This window comes from Acinonyx jubatus, chromosome X, assembly GCF_027475565.1.
Source record: "Acinonyx jubatus isolate Ajub_Pintada_27869175 chromosome X, VMU_Ajub_asm_v1.0, whole genome shotgun sequence".
NCBI classification, from domain to species: domain Eukaryota; kingdom Metazoa; phylum Chordata; class Mammalia; order Carnivora; family Felidae; genus Acinonyx; species Acinonyx jubatus.
In genome coordinates this window covers 32,283,334-32,305,540 of record NC_069389.1, presented here as the reverse complement: position 1 = coordinate 32,305,540, position 22,207 = coordinate 32,283,334, and the positions used below count along the sequence as shown (strand labels likewise).

Here is a 22,207-nt window from a genome sequence, read left to right as displayed (position 1 = left end):
ACAAAAGGCCACATATTATATTATTTCATTTGTATGAATGAAATGTTCAGAATAGGCAAATCCATGAAGACAAAAAAGTTGACTAGTGGCTGTGTAGGGCAGTGGGGGTAGGAGGAGGGGTTGTGTACAATGGAGGAGTGACTGCTAATTGGCTTCGAAGTTTCCTTTTGGGGTGACAAAAACCTAAATTTGATTATGGTGATATTTGCACAACCCTATGAACATATTAAAAGCACGGAATTGTGTACTCCATATGTGTGAATGGTATGGTATGTGAATTATCTCTCAATAAAGTTGTTAAAACATGGAGAAGAGGTGACATTTGAAAGGACAATGGCAGAGAATTTTCCAGAACTGATTAAAGACAAGAATCCACAAATACAAGAAGCACAACAGAAACAAGTAGGAGAATTACAATGAAATCTACTCTGGACACACTATGGTGAGACTGAACCAAGCTAAAAACAGAAATCCCTGGCAATCAAAATCCACTGCGAACACACTGAAGGCATCACAGCATCTTAACTGCCAGAGAACAGAACTTCAGAACTAGGTACTCCTCAGAAGGTACCACGTTTGGCCCGAAATCTAGAAAAAAACCAAAATGCCAGGCAGTAACAAAAATCAAAGCGGTATTGTTCTGCCCTTGATTCACATTTGGACAGGAACACAGCTTACCTGATGGAAAACACAGAATGCTTTTAAGCTTGAAAGTTAAATGTTAAAAGCCATTTGACACAGTTTTACTTAGAATCTCTAAGAAGTCACAAGCACCAAGAGGAAGAACTGAGGGTTTTTCTCTGCTGCAAATGCTGATGGGGAATTAGTTACACGTTGGTCTATATTCAACAGCAGAAATCAGAAACAGCTGTGCCGTACCGGGTACCATCTTGCTCATTAAAAGCTCACACTAAGCGGAAGAGAAATATTAAGTCATAGGATGCTGTATAAAAAATCAGGTTCATATTTCCTTCTAATTTCTTAGATTCAATGATCTCTTCAGCTATCTGTTGATTCACTATGCAAGGATTTGATGAGGCATTCATTTCTTAGCTATAGTAAAAGTATACTTACAGAAAGAGCCTGCACTCTTCCACTCTTATACATACATGGTTCATAAATATTTAACAACTGCTTAAGTAACAGTATTTTCATATGCAATTAAAGTGACAGTTCTCTGCTGTAAGTTATTTTCTTCTTTACAGGAAAAGCTTAAGTCCTTCAAAACAAACAAGACATTCTAATAGCTGATCAGGTGTCTACATCTGTCAGTGGTTACCAAGCACAAAGCAAACTTACAACAGGGGGAGATAAAGGTTGAGAAACATACAGAAGGTTTTATCACCCACATGAATATAAAAGTAGATTATTTTAAAAAGCAAAAGAGAAATCTTTTTAGATGTCAGGTATTGTACAAGTCCAAAATTATAGTTTCCTAAAAGGTCTCTCTAATGTTAACAGAGAGTACTATGTGTCAGCCCAGAAATGCCGAAGTGGATCATTCTGAACTGTCACAAGCTGGGTAAATTTCTCATTTTGTAATGTGAAAATGGTAGAATTTTACCATCCTCTGGCTGTCACAAAGCTGATTGTGAGAGAAAATATGACAATATTCACAAGTAACCAAGTATCCTGTCCATCAAATATTTAATCCTAAGTGGCTCTGCTGTCAGACCCATAAAAGCTACATCACATTTAGGTAAGAGCTGCTTTTAAAATATGGGTTGTTCCTTCTTGAGCTTCAAATAAAGGGGGTTATTACTTTTATGAAATTAAAAACATTTCATCTGCATTACTTCCTTCCTTCAGTAAATAAGTATTAAGAATCCTCCGTTTGCCAGGATTGTGCTTATTATTCGGCTCAGTAGTAGAAAGAAGGGAGTGGAGATTAACGGCTCGGAGTTGTCCCAGGTATGCTGCAGGGAAGGTTCCCTCGGAAACGTGTAAGATGAAAACAAACATGAAATGTGCAGTGAACGGTACACCCAAAAGGGCAGCCAGACATGCCACGGAAAGGGAATGATTAAGAAAAAGGGCTTGTGAGAGAAATAACAAAAGAAACTCAGAAAAATAACAAATGTGGTGTTAGAAACTTTCTGCTAAGGATAATTTATCTCACAATTTGCCATCTACGTTCCATCCTCACCTGTTATTGCCCAAGCTGGTCTTCAACATCATACTACCAGTTCTTGGACTATGCTCTATTTGGGCACGTCTCACTGGAACCTGAACGCCTTCCAGACACCTCCTGTCTCTGACTTTTCAAGCTGCTGTGAGGAACCGGGGGTGGGAATGAGCAACTAATTCAGTCCTGGATCCCCAGGGCCGATTTAGGGGCTCTGCCAACTCCTTCAAGGGTTCTCTCCATGAATGGAAATGATGATCTGCCATTCAGTGAACAGTGATTAGTATATTTAGGGAATGGGGAATTTTAACATTAATGGTACCGCCAGCCCACAGCAGCAGACAATGACCTCAGAGGAGAACATGAGTTCCAGACTAGATTCAGTCCATTATCATTTGGGAGCCGTAAGTCCTATAGGTAAACTCTGATTCTATCTCTTGTCTCTTTCCAACTGGTTGGTTCCTATCAAAAGTATTGGACTTGGAAATGTTATCTTTATCCTACTTATCAACCTTATATCCTTGAGAAGTCTACTTAACCTCTCTGCAAGGTTTTCTATTTTCTATTCTGAAAATGGTAGTAGTAATAATACCTAACTTAAAGAGATATTGTGAGAACTAAATGGGATAGCTTATGTGAAAAGTACTGAGCAGACTTAATGGTCTATATAATTATTAGTTACTATTGGTTGCAATGACTTGGAAGCACTTTATTCTTGTTCTGCTTTACATAAGTGTTTCAACCAGTCTTTATCATATTCTAATCATCTTTTCACTTGTAATTATTTTAACTGGGCTCTCTCTCCTCCTCCTCCTTCCTGGGTACAAGCTCAAATGTAGCTCTGGTCCTTAATAAAGCCAATACTTTAGGCTTAAGGAAGGCACGACTATTTAAATTGAACCACATGAAGATTTTAACGGACATAAAGCTATTTGACCATTCAAACGAATGAAACACCATTATTACCATTATTTCTTAATTTAGTAGGACTTCTAAGGATATAAGGGATAGATCAAGGCAGATTTTTGACGAGGAAATATTTGTTGACAAAATTTACCTATAAATAACATTATTTCCGTTACTAGGTAACATTCCATAAACGGTCTCTCAGCACATTTTTGAATCATTGAGCAGGAACAGCATAAATGTGAAGAACAGAACAGAATATGGAGAGATCACAACTCAAAAGCACAAGGTTAATTTTAAAAAGAGTTATTTTCTTGGTATTGAGAGTTCTCAAAAAAAAAAAAAAATACACGTGCATTGCTTTAAAAAGGAGTATCAGGCTCCTGCCCTGCCCCTCTCCATCCATATTCTGCTCCTCTGAGGCAAAAACTTCAAACACTTACCTGTATTTTTGCTACCTATTTATCTTCATATTTCTTCTTATACAGCGATTTCCTGAATTTTCCATTTTAGGTGCTATTAATCTCCTAACATGGAAGATGAAGATTTAGCTCTCTTATCTCTCCATACATACATTTCCTTTCTCAAACGCCCAAAATAATTTTATTACATTTTTTGCCAAAACAATATTTGGTTCAATCGACACTCACGGAGCAAAACTAGGTACAGTGATTACCATTTCTTTTCTCCTACTTGGTCCCACCTCAGGGTTAATAATGGTCTTTTCTTTTTCTATTGTTGTTGGGTTTTCTGCCTGTAACAAATTCATACCCGAACTTTCCAACTGACCTACAAAACTCCCTTAGGTATATGGAAACACATCAGGTAGGCCACCTAATTTTTTCCCCTCTCTTGTCAACATTCCAGCTCTAGCCCTGCTTCAGTACTCACTGGCTGCCTTCAAGGCTGCCTTCAAGCCCAGCTGTCATCTTGGGCTGTCTTTACCATCATTCTGGGAGCTTCCTATGATTCCACCTGCATTGGGGCTCCAGGTTTTGAGATTCCCATATTGTCCTATTTCTTGGTTCAGTCCTCCTTTGCAATGGATCAAAAATAATTTTTTTTTTACCAGTTAAAAAGTTGTTGCAGTGTTCCAGATGGTGGCTGGTTTATTTGGAACCTCTGGCCTCTAAATTCTTTTAACATATATTCTGTGAGCCTAGAGTACTTAGGTCTTATGCTTTTGAAAGAAAAAAAATAGCTTTTGAAAGAAAAAATATTTTAATTGTTTTTGAGACCTTGCAAATATTTTTTTTCTACTCTCACACTTGATCATTTTGGCTGCTATAGAATTCTGGCTGATAAGTAATTTTCTCTGTGAATTTTGGAGGCCTTGCTCCATTGTCTTATAGCTTCCTCAATTGCTATTCAAAGCCCAATGCTAATCCTTTTACAGAACCAGTTTTGTTTTTTTCTCCTTGGAAGTCTTTACAATCTCTTTCTTCTTTACCATGGGGGGAAGGGAAGGGGAAAAAAACAGTTAACAAACACAGAGGGGAGGAGGCAAACCATAAGAGACTCTTAAATACAGAGAACCATATGAAGATGGATGGGGGGGTGGGGGAGAGGGGAAAATGGGTGATGGACATTGAGGAGAACACCCGTTGGGATGAGCACTGGGTAGTTGTATGTAAGCAATGAACCATGGGAATCTACCCCCGAAAATAAGAGCACACTTGACACACTGTATGTTAGCCAATTTGACAATAAATTACATTTTTTAAAAAAGCAGCTCTTTCTTCTTTTTCCATTCAACATGTTGTTGGGCCCCTTAAATCTGACAACTCAGGTCTTGCACCTGAAAGTATTTTTGAGTCTTTTTCATCATCTTTCCCTTTCATTTACTTTGTTCTATTTTATTGGGACTACTAGACAGAGGCTGGACTTCCTCTAATCAGTCTTTGCTCTTTTTATCAATCTCATTGTCTTTTGCCTGGACTTTAAGGAACATTTCCCCAATTTAATATTCTAATCTTTCTACTGAATTATTTTTACTTCTGCTATCATATTTTTAATTTCAAAGAGTTCTTTTTCTGTCCTCTGAATACTGCTTTCAATAACATCCTGCCTTTACTTCATACATGTGATCGCTTTCCTCTCTGACAGTATTAATTATAGATTTGGGCACTCAGGAAATTTTCTTCTGCTCCCAATATTAACTATTTATTCCAAGTTTGGTTTTCCTGTTATGATCACTGTCTTTCACATCAGATGCTTTCTTCAAAGGTCTTCTGACAGGTTCTATTTAAGAACCTCAACCTAAGAGGCTAACTGGGAACTCTGGGTGGGGAAGAACGCTAGCCAATTGGTGGGATTTACTGTAGGGTGACAAGGCAGTGTAACTGCTTTGTCATTGGGAGGGGATACATCTACAGATGCCAATATCTGTGGTTCTTTTTTGCTGAATCTATTTCACAACCATAAGCCCTCCTTCAGTCTGCCACTTGGTGGGTGTGTCTCCTAGTGTTCTGGGGGTTAAGGAAGAGGCTAGGGTGTGTGTGCGTGCGTGTTGTGGGGGCAGGGGAGATGTCTCACCATTCAGCATGTAATGTTGCTATTTTCAGTGAAGTACCTCATTTCTGCCCTTGACTGTGACCTGGGCCTCAAAGCCTAGAGTTCTCTAATTCAATCTGTCAAGAAAGTGAATATCAAGGCTTCTACTGAGGTCTGGAACTGTGTGTTCCTACCAGATCCCCTCAGATCCTTTCCCCTGAATCTATGAATCCACCCCCCGCCAGGGTCCATGTGTTTTGCTTCTAACAACCCTCACCTGCAGCCTTCTTCCAGGGTTCAACTTTTAGGCTACAAGAGCCACATTGGCCATATGCCAACAGAATGGACATACCTGTGAAGATTCCAACCCACATCCCCAGCTGCAGTGCATTTCTGGTGTAAGAGTGGGCCTCTAATCAGGACAAACTCTGTGATGTAACTTACACTTCAGAGCTCCTCTACAGGAGGAGACAGAGCTGGGACTTAACCTAAATCACACCTTTGCTTGGCTTCCTGTCCTTCACTCTCACCCCCCATTCCCCCCCATTCTGGATTCTCCTAGACACACTTTCTTGATGAAGCACTTCCACATCAATCTACATCCCAGAGTCAGCTCTTGGAGAACTAGCCCAAGACCATAATCTAGTTGCTTGGGTTTGGGAAAGGATCCAGAGATCTAACCATGCTATGCTACTTGCAGCTAGTTCTATTTCAGACCTGACTCAAGCCCCCACACTACCACCATGGGTTTTGAGAACCTCCCATTCCTGAACCTTTCTAGTGTTCCGGAAAGCTGAGGCTTCTGGAAGTTTGTGACAATTGTAGAACACCTTCTTGTACTGCCATTTTTATTCAATTCTTTAAAAAAATTTTTTTTTAACATGTATTTATTTTTGAGACAGAGAGAGACAGAGCATGAACGAGGGAGAGTCAGAGAGAGAGGGAGACACAGAATCCGAAACAGGCTCCAGGCTCTGAGCTGTCAGCACAGAGCCCAACGCGGGGCTCGAACTCATGGACTGCGAGATCATGACCTGAGCCGAAGTCGGATGCTTAACCAACTGAGCCACCCAGGCGCCCCCATTTTTATTCAATTCTAAGTTAAACTTCAGTAACAACTTCAGCTTCATAGAGTCTATTCTTCCAAATGTTTGGGTACAAATCACTCTCCTCTTCAGTAGAAAAACATGCACAAGTCTTACCTGACTTAAAGCCCTGGAAGTGAAGTAGCTCTACAGTCAGACAAACATGGGTTCAACAACTTTACCAGCTGTGTGATGACAGGCAAGTTACTGATCCTCCCTCAGTCATAATTTTTTTTCCCCTAAAATGGATATAATATGCTGATCACAGTGCCTGTCATATAGTAAGTCCTGTCCTTGAGCTATTTTCTGGTGGTGATTAAAGGTTTGGGGTGCTATCACCCTATGCCTTCATCTAGTTCCCACATTTCTGAGAGGTCTGCTCAAGGTTATGGGAATAGTCTAAGGCGGTGGTTCTAAAAATGTGATCTCCAAATGAGCAGCAGCATCTGGAAGTTGTTAACAGTGCAAAGTCTCAGGTCCTACTCCAGACCTACAGAATCAGAAAGTGGGATGGAGCCCAACCATGTGTGTTAGAACACACCCTCCAGGGGTGCTAATGCATGGTCACATGTGAGAAATACTGACCTAAGGCCACAGATCAGAGAAAAATATAACAGACTCCCATAAAGATGAAGTCCAAGACCTAGAGCCAGTTGGTAGTATTGAAGATTGTAAGCACCACTAATGAACATACATAACCACTCGATGATCAGGGATAGGAGGAAGTCATACTTTTATTATTAGAGCAATGTAAATATTAAGACTATGTTATAAATGAATATAAACAGGAGTTGGGAGCTAAGGAGAAAAAGGTTGATTTAAGTTCGTAGAATTGACAGTGAGCCTATGTGACGTGGTGTTGAAATGCAAATAGAAAAGTGCATTAATGCAAGAAAAACGTAATTTCTGGGCCCAGAAGCTTAAGAAACACTTGAAAGAATCCTTAATTGTATTAATCCTTTTCTGAAACAAGCTACCAAATATATATGATCTGGAACATTTGCTGAGGAAAACTCATTTGATGTTGTCACTTCACCAGAGATTCAACTATTGAAATTCGTCTCAAATTCTGAATTAGTGCCATGCAAGCAAATGATCTTTAGAAGAAGAGAACTTAAGAGCAAGAGAGAGTTCCCTGAATCTGCCACTCAGATTCTAGGGGAACAGACCAAGAAATATTTTTTGCAACATCACTTGCATAGCAATTTCCACTCGCTGAAAGCCAATTAGGTGATTTACTCTGAGGAGTACACATCAGAGACACAAAAAAGCCAATTCCTAGAATAAGTCCACAAAGAGCCTGAAATTTTAAGAAAAGGACAGCCCTTTTCCCAGAGAAAGTAAAGTGCAGAGGGCAGCACACATAAGTTCGGGTCTTAGGGGTGATGACCAGCCACTCAATTTACTTTGACACACAATTTCTCTGAGCTGCTCAGCTTAATCCTGCATGGCATGGCAGAGATATCCCTCCAGCCCTTTATGGCCTCTGTATGAAGATCTCAAAGGTCTGTTGCTGTGACTGGGGGCGGGGGAGGAGGGGCACAGAGGCTCTGAATGCCACCACAGGGAATATTAGACAGACTGGCTCAATGTCCAAAAAGCATACCTATATTATTTAGCCAACACAGAGTATCACTTCACATTGATGATGATAATACTCAAAATACTAATAATGGCTGACTTACAGTCTTTACTCTGTGCCTAACAGACCCTCTAAGCATATTACATGCACATTCTCAGTGGATCTTTTTGAGAGAGAGAGAGAGAGAGAGAGAGAGAGAGAGAGAGAGAGAAGGGGGAGATGAGCCAGTGAATACAGGAGAAAGGCAGAGAGTGGGGGCGGGGAGTTCTCAGCATGGAGCCCACCACAGAGGTCGATCTCATGACCCTGAGATCATGAACTGAGCCCCAAATCAAGAGTTGGATGCTTAACCTACTGAGCCACCCAGGTGCCCCCCGCCATGGATCTTCATAACACACCTGCAAGGTGAGTGCTGCTTGGATTGCATTTTGCAGATGAGGAAATTCAGGCTCAAAGACGCTAAGAAACTTGACTAAGATCAACCAAGTACTGTGGTGGAGCCAGGCTTCAATCCCACAGCTATTGGACTCTGAAAGGGCTGCCCTTGACCACTATGTTCTAATGACTTCATTGAGAGACCAACCTACTTCAGCAGTTGTGATTCGTGATGCATGTGCACTTCTCTTTGCTTCATGAAGAAAAGAACATTTCAAATAGTAAGATTATATTTTTGGAATGTGCATGAGAATAATACTTCCTTTCTGGTTGAGCACTGGATCTATTCAGGCTTAGATAGCTGTAAAGTCTGCTAGGAATGTAGCTCCCTCCTAAAGTCATTGTATAAGTGGAGATTCAGCTGGTCCCCACAGTGCTTGCTTTGAGACTGGTAATGTTTTGGTTGCCATGGACACTAGATTTCAACACACCACTGAGCACAGGGAAATACATTCCACGCAAAGCAATGGAGCCAGCAGATGGGCACAGTGACAGGTAACTGCACATAGTGCTATGACAAATATTTGTTTTGCCACCTCTAATTTAGATGATGTTCTCACCCATGAAGTATGTAAGACTGCCTCTCATCTGAGAAACAGCTTCTTTATGGGCCAGGTAGCAATACTCGCACTTGAACGTGTCAAAGTCCTATATTTTTGGGCTGTTGAATGGGTAAAGCTATTCAGAAAAGGAAATATGATCTTACACAGAACAAATTCTTTGTTCAGCTTGCTAAAAGATGGATCAAATGACTTCCTGAAAATTTAATTTGTCCAAGTGGCTAGCACCCCAAGAGTAATGACTCTGTTAACTTGGTAGGTTTCCCTAGTAACTAAATCCATAAAGAAAACAATTAGGAGAAGATAAGTGGACTTAGACATATACAAATAATGCACGAGAACATGTTTTTTTTCTTTGGGACAAACCACACATCCGAGGTGTTGTACTTAATTAATGAATACAGGTCAGAGGTCAGTACAAGTGAATCATGAAGAAAAACACTAACTTGACCACATCATGGATTGTTGGCCAGTTTGCCAAGAGACCATCACCATGTGGAGATATTAAAGGAACTCCCTGACACTCGAAAGAAATCTGTGTGTTTTGTAGGAGCCAGTCACATAACATCACTCATTAAATTAACCAGCAAAAATGAAAACAGCCAAGTTAATAAAAAATTAACACAATCTATCACTTTCACATTCAGAGGCCAATCAATATAGTGAAATTCCATAGAAACAACCTCCTCAGAGAGCACAGAGAGGTTAAGTTATTGGCCAAATGAATAATTCAATACATTTAAAAGAATTTTTACTGTGCATATTTTCCCCAATGTATTAATAAGAAAATTACAAACCATGCTCTTGCCAAATAATTACAATACAAACGGAAATTTTAGGTTTTAGTGGCATGTGGATTAATAGATGAAAGCTAAGAATAAATTCTATCTAAGGAAATCTGCATTACTGAGTAGGTTTGTTAAATCACTGTATCGTAAAAAATAAACAGGAAAAGGTCTAGCATTTTCCATGTGAACTAGAGTAGGGCAGCAATACATCACATGGGTAAATTACATTGGATGGTTCTAAAATGGGAGTGGTTCCATAAGCATCAAGATATTTTCTATCTCATCTGGAAATGTTGTAATAAAGTATCTTTTCTATTATTATGAAATAATTTAAAACTGCTGGAATTTGGTCTATTTGAGCCTTTAAAGGAATTCTAAGAAAAAAAAAACTTTGGGGTATATAGTATGAAAATATAATTACCAGAAAAAAAAAAAAGGAAATCCATGCATTCATTCACAGATGTTAACGGCGTCCTTAAACCTACAAGGGGATGGGCCAAGGCAGGGTATTTTTCCTTAAGCATTAACTGCAAACTGAAAAGATAATATTCTGGCATTTATGGAAATCATCTTCAGTACAAAAGACAAATGATGAAAATCATGAAGTTTTGGGGGACTCGGTCAAATCTGTTCATAGGCAATCCCATAAAATTGGAAGAAAAACAGTGAGTTGGAGCTTCTCCTCAAGTCTGCTTGATGAGCCAGCAGCAATACCACCTGGGAGCCTGATAGAGATGCAGTATCTTGGGCCTTACCCCAGACCTGCTGAATCAAAACTTGATTTTTAACAAGATCCCCAGGAAATCTGTGTGCACATGAAAGTCTGCACAACAAAGGGGCGCCTGGGTGGCTCAGTCGGTGGAGTGTCTGACTCTTGATTTCCACTCAGGTCATGATCCCAGGGTTGTGGGATCAAGCCCTGCATCAGGCTCAGAGCTGAGTGTGGAGCCTGCTTAAGATATTCTCTCTCTCTTCCCTCTAGATTTGGGCTCTAAAATAAAAATAATAAAAAAATAAAGTGTGAGAAGCACTAATTGATAGCACAGATTTGATAATCAGCCTGTAGAGGGTAGAACCCTATTTCTGCCGCTGACTAGCTGTGTAACCTGGAACAACTTCCACAACTTCTCTGTGCCTCAGGTTCCTGACTGGGTACGATGGAGAGTGTAATGGTACCTAAGTCATAACATTGCTGGTAGTATAAAATAACATAAAATATGTAAAGTGCTTACAACAGCATAAGCAGTAAGTGATCCATCACTGTTCTTACATCCTTTTAGCAGTTACAGGGTTCTGGCTCAAGAGTAACAAAAGATCTAAGCTATAATCCACAGAAGTGCCCCACTTCCTAGGCAGTCTATGATCAGGCGATTAGGAACTGGACTCAGCCCACAAAAATCCACATTCCCCAACTTGCCATCATATCGAGCCAGACTTCAGGGGTTTCCTGATGTGGGGTGCAGTACACAGCTGCTTACAAACAGAGACCACTCACATCCAGACTGAGTGAAATCCTGCCTATGTATTCTGTTTGATGGGGGTTGAAGGGAACAATAAGGGGACTCATTTTCTACCCTAGAAACTTCCATCCTCATTTTCCACCCATCAGTCTGTCATATACTAAAAGTCTGATAAAACCCAACGTCAAAAATAATGAGGAAAACACCAGCACTCCCAAACACTCATGGAGGGAAAGGAAATTGATGAAATCTTTCTGGAAAGCAGCTTTGATAATCTCTAGCAAATGAAAAGTATCTGTAAACTTTGAGCAATTGTGTTTTAAAAATTTTAACCTACATGTATATACGCGCAACAGAAGGCAAAGATACATGTATAAAAAGACATGTATGTAAGTGCACATTACATGTAAGTATCGTGTATGTATAGATGCTTGTTATCTGTGTATGTTCTTTACAGCATTGGTTTCGACAGCAAAAAAATAAAAAAACTTAAATCCATTTCATGTCCATCAATAATGGTTATATTATGGTACGGCCATGTAATCAAACCAGTATAAAGAATGAGATCTCTCTCTATGCAGTCATGTGTAAAGATGTCCAAGGTACGTTAAGAAAAGAAACTCTAGAATATATATAATATGATCATTTGTGTAGATGGATAAAGATATAGGTATTTTACATTGAATGTGTCTAAAAAAGAAAAAATCATTAACAATGATGTTCATTTTGTTATGTATCCTTCTGTATCCTCTGTTTGGTTTTACCTTGTGAGTATGAGGACAGTAATAATTTTTTTAATGTGTATTTACTTTTGAGAGAGAGAGAGGCAGAGCACAAGTCGGGGAGGGGCAGAGAGACAGGGAGACACAGAACGCGAAGCAGGCTCCAGGCTCTGAGGTGTCAGCACAGAGCCCGATATGGGGCTTGAACTCACAAACCATGAGAACATGACCTGAGCCAAAGTCAGACACTTAACCGACTGAGCCACACAGATGCCCAGAGGACAGTAATAATTTTTAAGAAAAACCAGGGGGGAAAAGATCTCAAACAACCTAACCTCCAGGAATTAGAGAAAGAAGAAAAAAAACAAAGCCCAAAGTTAGCAGAGGGAAGGAAGTGATAAAGGTTAGAGCTGAAACAAAATTGACACTAGGAATACAACAGAAAAGATCAACTAAGAATTGTTTTTTTGAAAAGATAAACAAAACTGGCAAACCTTTAGCTAGACCAAGGAAAAAGAGAAGACTCCAATAAATAAAATCAGAAAGAAAGAGACATTATAAATGACACCACCCAAATACAAAGGATAAGAGACTACTGTGAACAATTATACACCAACAAAATGGACAATCTAGAAGAAATGGATGAAATCACAGAAACATACAATCTACCAAGACTGAATCATGAAAAAATAGAAAATCTGAACAAGCCAATAAGGAGTAAGGAGATGGAATCAGTAATTGAAAACCTCCATCAAATAAAGGCCAGGACCAACTGGTTCTAAAGAATTCAACCAAGCCAATTAAAAAATAATTAACATCAGTCTTTCCTGAACACTTTCAAAAAACTGAAAAGAAGGAATATTACCCTGATACCAAAGCCAGATAAAGACACTACAGTCCAATATCCCTAATGAATAAAGATGCAAACATTTGCGACAGAATACTAGAAAACGAAATTCAACAACACGTCAAAAGGATCATACAACATAACCAAGAGATTCATCCCTGGGATGCAAGGATGGTTCAACACATGCTAATCAATAAATGTGATAGAGCACATTAATAGGACATAAAAATCATACAATTATCTCAACAGATGCAGAAAAAAAGCAGTTGACAAAATTCAACATCCAATTATGATAAAAACTCTCAACAAACTAGGTATAGAAGGAACATTCGTCAACATAATAAAGGCCATATAAGAGAAGCCCACAGCTAACATCATACTCAATGATAAAAGGTTGAATGCTTTTCTTCTAAGATCAGGAACAAGACACAAGGGTGCTCATGCTCACCACTGCTAGTCAACATGGTACTAAAAAACAGAATCCTAAAATACATATGAAATCACAAAAGACCCTAAATAGCCAAAGCAATCTTGAGGAAGAACAACACTGCTGGAGGCATCACACTTCCTGATATGTAATCAGCTATGGTAATCAGAAGAGTCTGGTACTGGCATAAAAACAGACATATAGACTAACGAAACAGAATCAAAAGCCCAGAAAAAATTCACACATACATGGTCAACTAATATCGGACATGGGAACAAGACCATTCAATGGAGAAAGGATAGTTTCTTCAATACATGGTGCTAGGAAAACTGAATAACCACATGCAGAAGAATGAAACTGGACTTCTATCTTACACCACTCATAAAAACTAACTCAAAATGGATTAAAGACTTAAACATAAGACCTGAAGCTGTAAAACATGAAAGAAAGAAAAAGCTCCTTGACATTGGTGTTGGCAATGATTTTCTGGATACGACACCAAAAGCACTAGCAACAAAAGCGAAAATCAGTAAGTGGGACTCTATCAAACTGAAAAGCTTCTGCACAGCAAAGGAAATCATCAACAAAATGAAAAGGCAACCTATGGAATAGAAGAAAATATCTGCAAACCGTATTTTGAAGAAGGAGTTAATATCCAAAATATATAAACAGCTCCTAGCAATTCAATAAACTTGATTTAAAAATGGGCAGAGGAATTGCATAGACATTTTTCCGAAGAAGACATACCAATAGCCAAAACGGGTACATGAAAACGTCCTCAACATCATTAATCATCAGGGAGATGCAAATCAAAACCACTACGGTATCTTACCTCACCCCTGTTAAATGGCTATCATCAGAAAGACAAGAAACAACAAGTGTTGGCAAGGATGTGGAGAAAAGGAAACCCTTGTGCATTGTTGGTGAGAATGTGAATTGATACAGTCAGTATGGAAAACAGTATGGAAAACAGGTGCTTCAAAAAACTAAAAATAGAACTACCAGACGATCAAGCAATTCCACTTTTAGGTATCTATCCAAAGGAAATGAAAACAGGGTCTCAAAAAGATGTATGCATCCCCATGTTCACTACAACACTATTCACAATAGCCAAGGAAGCGGGAGGTGATAAGACAGACCTTGCCGAGGGGTGTCAAGAGGTAGACATTTTGGTAACCACTCAACAGCCATTTCCCTTGCCTTTCTTCTTTCTGGTCAGAACTTTCATCCAACGACAGAGGTTAGAAATGGAGGACACTAGTCTTCCCAGCCTCCCCTGAAACCAGAAGTGGCCAGTGCTGGACAATGAGACAGAAGGGAAATTCTTCAAGTATAAAACGTTTTATACAATTAAAAAAAAAAGAAAAAAGAAAAAAGCCTCAGATCCTTCCTTTCTACTTCAGGTGTAAGGGAACATAATGTTTGGAATGATAGTAACTATCTTACAACCCTAGAGAGATAGCTCAGATGCTGAGAACTGCAGAGAAAAAGGTTGGAAAGGGCTGGAGTTCTGATGACTTTCTAGACTTGCTGGACCAATCTGAAATGGCCTAGCTTGACACCCTTTAGAAAGTGAGGTAATAGGGGTGCCTGGGTGGCTCACTTTGTTAAGCATCTGACTTCGGCTCAGGTCATGATCTCTTGGTTCGTGAGTTTGAGCCCCGCTTTGGGCTCTGTGCTGACAGCTCAGAGCCTGGAGCCTGCTTCGGATTTGTGTCTCCCTCTCTCTCTGCCCCTCCCTTGCTCATGCTCTGTCTCTCTCTCTCTCTCAAAAAAAATAAAATTTAAAAAAAATTAAAAAACAAGAAAGTGAGGTAATAAATGTCTCCATTATTTAGATCACTTTTTACTGGACATTCTATTATCTGCAGCTAAAAGCATCCCCACTTACACAGCTGCCAACCACCCGCCTTAGGAGTGAGCCAAGGACCCAATTAACAATCCAGCAATATACATATATATTTTTTTAAATCATGGCAAGAAGATAGATTCCTTCAAATTACTGCGTGTAATTTTCTATGGGCTATTCAGAATCACTTTCGATTTTCTGTTAGTAGACACGAAAGGGAGTAACGTTGATTTCATTAAACAGCTACTATACACCCAGCACTACACTAGACACTTTACCTAAAGTGAGTCACCACAGCAACTTCCCGAACAGTTCCCTTTGGTTGGGGAAATAAAATCACATCTGGGCTTTCTCAAATCTCATTTAAACAATTTAGCATTTTTTTTTTCGTTACAAATGAAGACCACAAACTACCAAAGTACTTGTGACTCTGCCACCTATAAAATCACAGATATATTCCTGTCACACCACAGCTGTTGAAGGCAGCTCAAAACATCGTTGACCCACATCACTGTTTCAAAGGTACCACAATCCTTAGGCTTGCTGCAAAATATTGTTATTTCATGTGCTAATAAAGAAACACATATGCTACTGCATCACAATTTTAAAAATGTTTTGGTAACTGGATGTCAATGTAATTGGTTTCCTTTGTAGTCCTACGTGTTAATTTTATCCATCTAAAAATGCTAAGGCTTCACCAGATTTATAAAGGAGTCCTTGGCACAAAAGGGGTTTGGACCCCTGTAACCAGTCCCCTTTATGACTGTTCTTAATACTGTTCAATCCACTATCCATACAGAAAACTAGGGTGATCTTTTTCAAAGGTAACGAAGATACAGACATTACCGTTTACACCTGAAGCATGTGCTAACTCCTGACTGACCTGGCCCTGCAGGATCTGATTTGACCGTGCTCCCCACCCCTACCTGGTCTGGAGCTCTCCCATCCCTTTAGTCCTTGTTCACTCTGCTCCCACTATGCTGGCAGCCTTCCATTTCTGTGAAATCTCCAAGCGGATTCCCACCTTGGGGGCTTCGTCCTTGCTGTCTCCTCTGCGTGGAATGCCTGCTCTTAAAGCAGCCACTTCATTCTCATGCTTCAGTGATGAGCCAGGACATCACCTCCACAGAGAAATCTTCCTGGCTAATGTCTGCCAAGCAGCACCCCTCCCCTCTCCTGCCCCGCCCCCAGTTATTTTCTGTTAAGTTCTTTCAGAGCACTTGCGATAACATAATTATATTGATTTTTGTTCACTACTAACTCCTGGCATCCAGCAAGGTGCCTGGAACATGTAGAAACCTGACATTCACGGAATGAAGGAATAAACGACAGAATAAGTTAATGAGGAAGCTATCATTTATCCATTTTACAAGGAAATTGAGGCTCAGAGATGTCAAATTATTTGTCCAAGGTCTCCAGTGGCAAAATTATTTTAACTGTGGCCCCTAGGCCTTCCCTTTATCCCTCCACCGTTTTTTTCTAACTTCCCTTTCCCTGCTACATTTTCACCAATCTGGAAAGCATAATGGACCCAGTACAAATTTTTATGGTGTGACTTCACAGGACTTTAGTGTCCCATCGCTCAAGGATATCTGCCTAACAAACCATCAAAGCTACTTCCCTTGAGTATTTCCAGGAGAGCTAAATTGAACAAAAATATCTTACCTGGTAAGAGTGACACTTCCTTTTGCTGTCTTTCTCTACATGCATATACACACATTTTTTTCTTCTCTCTGAATCTTATAAAAGCCAACAATAAAATCAAATGTAAGAAAGAAAATTCAGAAAAGAGTGAACTAAGAAAGAAAAAAATTATAACCCCCCGGGTAAACACTAGCATACAAAAGTACATGTGATAAGGCACTTTACCCAAGCTTATTTGGACAATTCTTGCCATATGCCTCCCAGTAGCCACCATCAAGCGAGGAACATGTCAGTTATGTGACATATTCTGAAGATTAAAAAATTCAATCAATTTCCAGGAAGAGCACAACTATTCCTGTGTCTAAGTACTGAGAGAAATTCCCCTTGTGGATCCTTACAACAAGAGCATGATAGGAGACAGTAATCAGTATTCTCAACTACAACCTTAGAAAAAAATAGATCAAGCTTCAGAGAAAGGTATCTTATGCTATCTCTTAGCAGGCATGACTGGTATAACGCCAAAACCTATGCAGCACTGGACTGCCTTGCTATTCGAAGCATGGTCCCTGGACCAGCAGGAGCACCTGGGACCTGGTAGAAATGCAGAATCTCAGGTCCAATGCCAGGCCTGCTGAATCAGTCTGTATTTTATTGACAGGATCTGCAGGTGATTCCTCTGAACATTAAAGTTCAACAAACACTGGTCTAAAGGTTACGCCAAAAAAATTTCTAACAGACCAGTATTCACTTATTCAGTCAACACAGATTTGCTGAGACCTTGGTGGTAGGAAAGGATTCCTATCAATGGAACACCAAAAGCCACCACCATAAAGGAAAATATTGATAAATGGGTCACCATTAAAAATGAGTGGCAAAGCAAGCCACAGAGTAAACGATATTTGCAATAATACCAGAAGAAAGGTTGAGGTAACTAAATATGTACCAGGCGCCACCTTAATATGGGAATATAGCAATAATACAAAAACTCTCCACACTTACGGAGCTTATATTCTAATTGGGAAAGAACATAAACAAAATGAAACAAGAAAAGGGCAGAAGTCAGGGGACGAGGTTGCAGTTTTAAGCAGGGTGAACAGGGAAAGCCTCACCGATGAGGGAATGACCTATACAAGGTCAGAGAGCTAGCTATAAAAATAGCTAGGGGAAGAGTATTCCACGCAAAGGGAACAGCGAGTACAAATATCACGAGACAATGAACGCCTGAAACAGCAAGAAGGCCAGTGTGGTCGAAGCAGAGTGAGCAAAAGTGGAAGAGGTATGCAGGGGGGCCAGATCATGTGGGACCCTGTCAGCCATTTTAAGTGCCTTAGCTCTAAAAAAGATGAGAAGCCACTGGAGAAAAGGTAATAGGGAGCCACCGCAGGATGTTGAATGGGGAAATAACATGATGAAGTACTTTTAAGATTGGTTTCTCAGAGGTACATGCAATTTCTTGAGAGAATCCAGCCCAGAGTACACTGCACTAATCCTAGTAAATGGGGATTCATTTGTTCAACTATTTATTAGGTGCCAGGGCTGTGCCAAGTAGTGTGGGGAGGATCTAGACTAGGGTGAGAACTGAGGGAACTGCCAGAGGAAAGTGCATATAAATGACATTGAAAAGAAGGAAACCCAGGATAGAAGAACAGATTCTTTAGAGAGAAATGACAGAAGTCCGCAACTCAATTTAATCAAGGTTTATGGATCATCTACTGAGGGCAAAGCCATATGCTGGCTAGGACGTGCGAGTGGGGATGGGACAGAAGATTTCTATTTTCCCCTCATAAGGGCTTCAAGCCAGGCATGCTTAGCCCCTGCCCTGCACCTTTTCAAGCCTGAATTTCTCAGATTACTGCAGCTGAGGCTGGCACGGAGACTGGCTTCCTTGTTCAGGTTAAGAGTGCACGCGCGCGCGCGTGCGTGCGTGTGTGTGTATGTATGTTAACCCTCAGAGCTTGTTCTATCTCCTGGGAGCAGGGGCCAAAGCACCTCAAATTGATTAGTATAAAAAGATACATCTGACTTGGCAGGAAGGCAGAAGAGAGGTCTTAATAAATGTCTTTTTGGATCAGCGTTTCAGACTGGCCCTGGGTCACCAGTTTTGGGGCAAGGAGTCCTTGTTGGTCTGTTTCCACCTGTATGACCTGATGGGTCTCCCACTCTGTCACTCCATTCTGGAGAGAAGGCCCCAAGGCATGAAAAGGAAAGAAGCAAAAAACGAATTTGAAAATTGCCTACTACCAGACTGCAAGGTCTGAGGAGCAGATGCAAATGTAATGCAAATGATATGTAAATAGCCCCGTGGCCTTCCGAAAGGTTTCATACAATTGGAAGGGCCCTTAGGGAACTGCTAGCAGATACAGTGACTCAGAAGCAGAGTGAACTATTTCAAGACAACTTTGTCACACAGATCTTTGCTGCCCTGCTAGCACAGTGCACAGTCTTTAGTGATTTTTTTTCTCACTTGGATCAACCTCACCTGCTATAAATAAACAAAAAAATATCAAGTCTTCCTGTTATCTTGGAAGTTATCTAATTACACTTTTAAAACACTCTGTGCACCTTTAAGTTTTCTTCAAACGCCTGTTTCACCCAAATAAAGTCAAGTTAAATGTGTCACTTCCTCCCTAAAACAATATTTGGCTCCAGTGGATTATGAATGAAATGCCTCTTTCCGTTCTAGTTACTATGATCCTTTGGAGGATTTTTTTTTCCCCTACACCACAGGAACTGGCACATTCTTTTCTAATAGTTACATGCTGTATTCAAAGTGGATCCATAAAAAAAAAAAAAACCCATATGTAGTTGTGAGATCCAATTCACTTCAAGGAGCCACTGGAAAGCTATTCATTAAGAAAACCTGCCCTGTCAAGTATGCTGTTGTCTTGACAATCCTAATTACGCGTTTTAAAATGAAAAAATGCACATTCTATTACAATGGGGTAGAATTCTGTTTGCATTTATGTATTTAAAAGAGGACAGCCCCATCAGATATACATTTTCAAAGAGCCCTGAGATGAACTGAATAGTAAGCAAACAGTAAGCACAGGAGACCCGCAGCTGGGCAGGAATTCTGAATTACAGGCCCGGGGCGCAGTGAATGGGGGAGGTCGGTCGCCAAAGCAATTTACCTCCACGTTAGCGATAGAAACAATGATAGCATATCCAGCCCCAAAAACTTCCAGTACTTTGCTAGCCCTCTTAAGGTTCGAGGGTGCTTCAGCTTTTTTGGCAGGAGGGTCAAAGAAAGGGAAATCCCTTTCATTTTCGAGTTTTTCTTCTCTCACTTCAAAGGGCCTCCCTAAAGCTGTTGCGCAAAGAGGCGCCTGGGGAGGCCACCACATTCGGCGCAAAACACGAACAAAGCGCAGAGGCGCGGAATCCCAACAAATGAGAGACTGAAGGAGAGAGAAGGGAAGACAAACACCGGAGATGAACCTCTGTAGACTAAGGAAATGACAGCGCCAAACAGAGTGGCCAAGAGAAGACCCAGGGAGCGCTGCTCCCGCCGCCAGGAGTCCCGGGAAGGGCCGGGCAGGCGGCGAGCGCCCCCCCGCGGCCGGGGCTGCCTCTTACCTCCTGGGCGAGTTTCTGCTTGAGCACCAGCGCGGCGCACAGGTAGCCCGCCCGGCCCACGAACAGCTCGTCGGAGCCGCACTCCAGGAAGGAGACCGGCGCGCAGACGGCGCACAGAGCCCGGAACTTGCCCAACGGCTGCACGTAGTCGGACCGTCCCAGGGCGTGGTACACGAGCGTGGCCACGGCGTACACGCCCGCTCCCCCGAGCAGGAAGGCAGCACGGGTGTCGGCGTCCGGCTCGCCCCACTCCTCCGCGCGGGCGCACGCGTCTATGAGGCGCTTGGCCGAGCGCAGGTAGCGCTCCCGGGCCCCGGCGAAGAGCGGGCTCTGCGAGACGTGGTAGAGCATGTAGGCCACCCCGGCCACGCCGCCGTACAGCCCTCCCTGGCAGCTGCTGGCCGCGGCCGCCGCCCCCCGGGCCTCAGCGCCGCCCCCGAGCGGGGGCAGCTCCTGAAGGATGCGCTCGATGGTGGCGGTGACCAAGGGCGCCACCGCCTCCTCGCACTGGCCCGCCAGCAGACTACCCTGGTAGTCATCGAAGCGGTTGGCGAAGCAGCGCTTGGTGTCCATGCTGCCGCCTGTGCCCCCCAATGCCGGGCCGGGGTCCGCCTGAGGGCGCGCCCTGCAGCCCCGCGCACCACCTCTGGCTCTCGGAGGCGCTCGGCCGGCGGTTGATGCGGCGAGGATGGAGCAAGGAGGCTGAGACGGGAGGTGACAAGAGGAGGCGGGCGCGAGGAAGAAGCACGGAGCGGGTTGCCAAGTGGGGCACCCGGCTGCCGCGAAGCTCCCGAGTGGCCCAGGCGGCCGCGGGGGATGCGCGTCGTACGCCCCCCTCCGAAAGGCCGCGCCCTCGCCGAACCCGCCCCCTCCTGCGCCGCCGCAGCTCGGCCGCCTCTCCAAGGGGCCGAAGTGATCTCCGGCAGGACCCACGCGGGGCCCGCGCCACTCCTCCCGCTCCGCCCCCGGCTCCTCCCTTCCCGGCGGAAGGCCAGGGACGCGCGGGACACGGATCCGGAACGCTGAGGCTGGGCGTACACACGCACCTGGCGGTGGAGGTGAAAGACCTCGAGTCCCCAGTATACTCAAAGCGTGGTCCTCGAGTCAGCAGATCGGCACCACCTGGGAGCGTGTTAAAAATGCTCAGACTTCGTCCCAAACCTATTGAATCAAAATCAGCATATTTAGCAGGAGCCCAGGTGATTCACACGCACAGTAAAGGTTGAGAAGCCACTGAGCTGGGGGAGGGTGGGAACTAGGAAAAAACGGAGCGCCCTCCTGAAACTTGTTTTTTCATCTTGGTCACTTTGGAGTTCTCATTCTGAATGTTTCAATCCCAAAGGCTGGGGCCATCACGTTTCAAGCATGGAATCGGTGGAAGGCCCCCATAGGAAAACCCCTTTGGCCTTGGTTGTCGCGTGGCCTTTCTCGGAGCGTACAGGAGTAAAAATGCAAAGACCCACACCAGGCTAAGGTAAGAGAGAGTGGGTTCTGTCTTTCTCCTACTCTAGAGACCCCTCCTTCCCATGCATGCATAGTAAGCGTCAGTAACTAGGTAATATAAAGGTAAATGCTGTGGGAGAATTTGAATTAGGCCTTTTCACCCTTTTCTGCGTGTTTTTAGGTACCTCTTTCCTCCTTTCCTCCCTGTGTTTCTTCCCTCCTGCTCTCCTTCCACCAGGCGTCATTGAGGGTCTCCTATGTGTCC

At 42.3% G+C, this 22,207-nt stretch overlaps 1 protein-coding gene across 1 annotated transcript in view; it reads right to left on the bottom strand.

Moving 5' to 3' along the window:
- Nucleotides 1-21,449, bottom strand: part of LANCL3 (LanC like family member 3) — a 95,167-nt gene extending 73,718 nt beyond the window's left edge. The window contains exon 1 of the mRNA XM_027054058.2: nucleotides 20,500-21,449. Coding sequence (XP_026909859.1) covers nucleotides 20,500-21,072 — 573 coding nt within the window. The 5' untranslated portion in view covers nucleotides 21,073-21,449. The remainder of the gene's footprint in view (nucleotides 1-20,499) is intronic.
- Nucleotides 21,450-22,207: the final 758 nt, after the last annotated feature.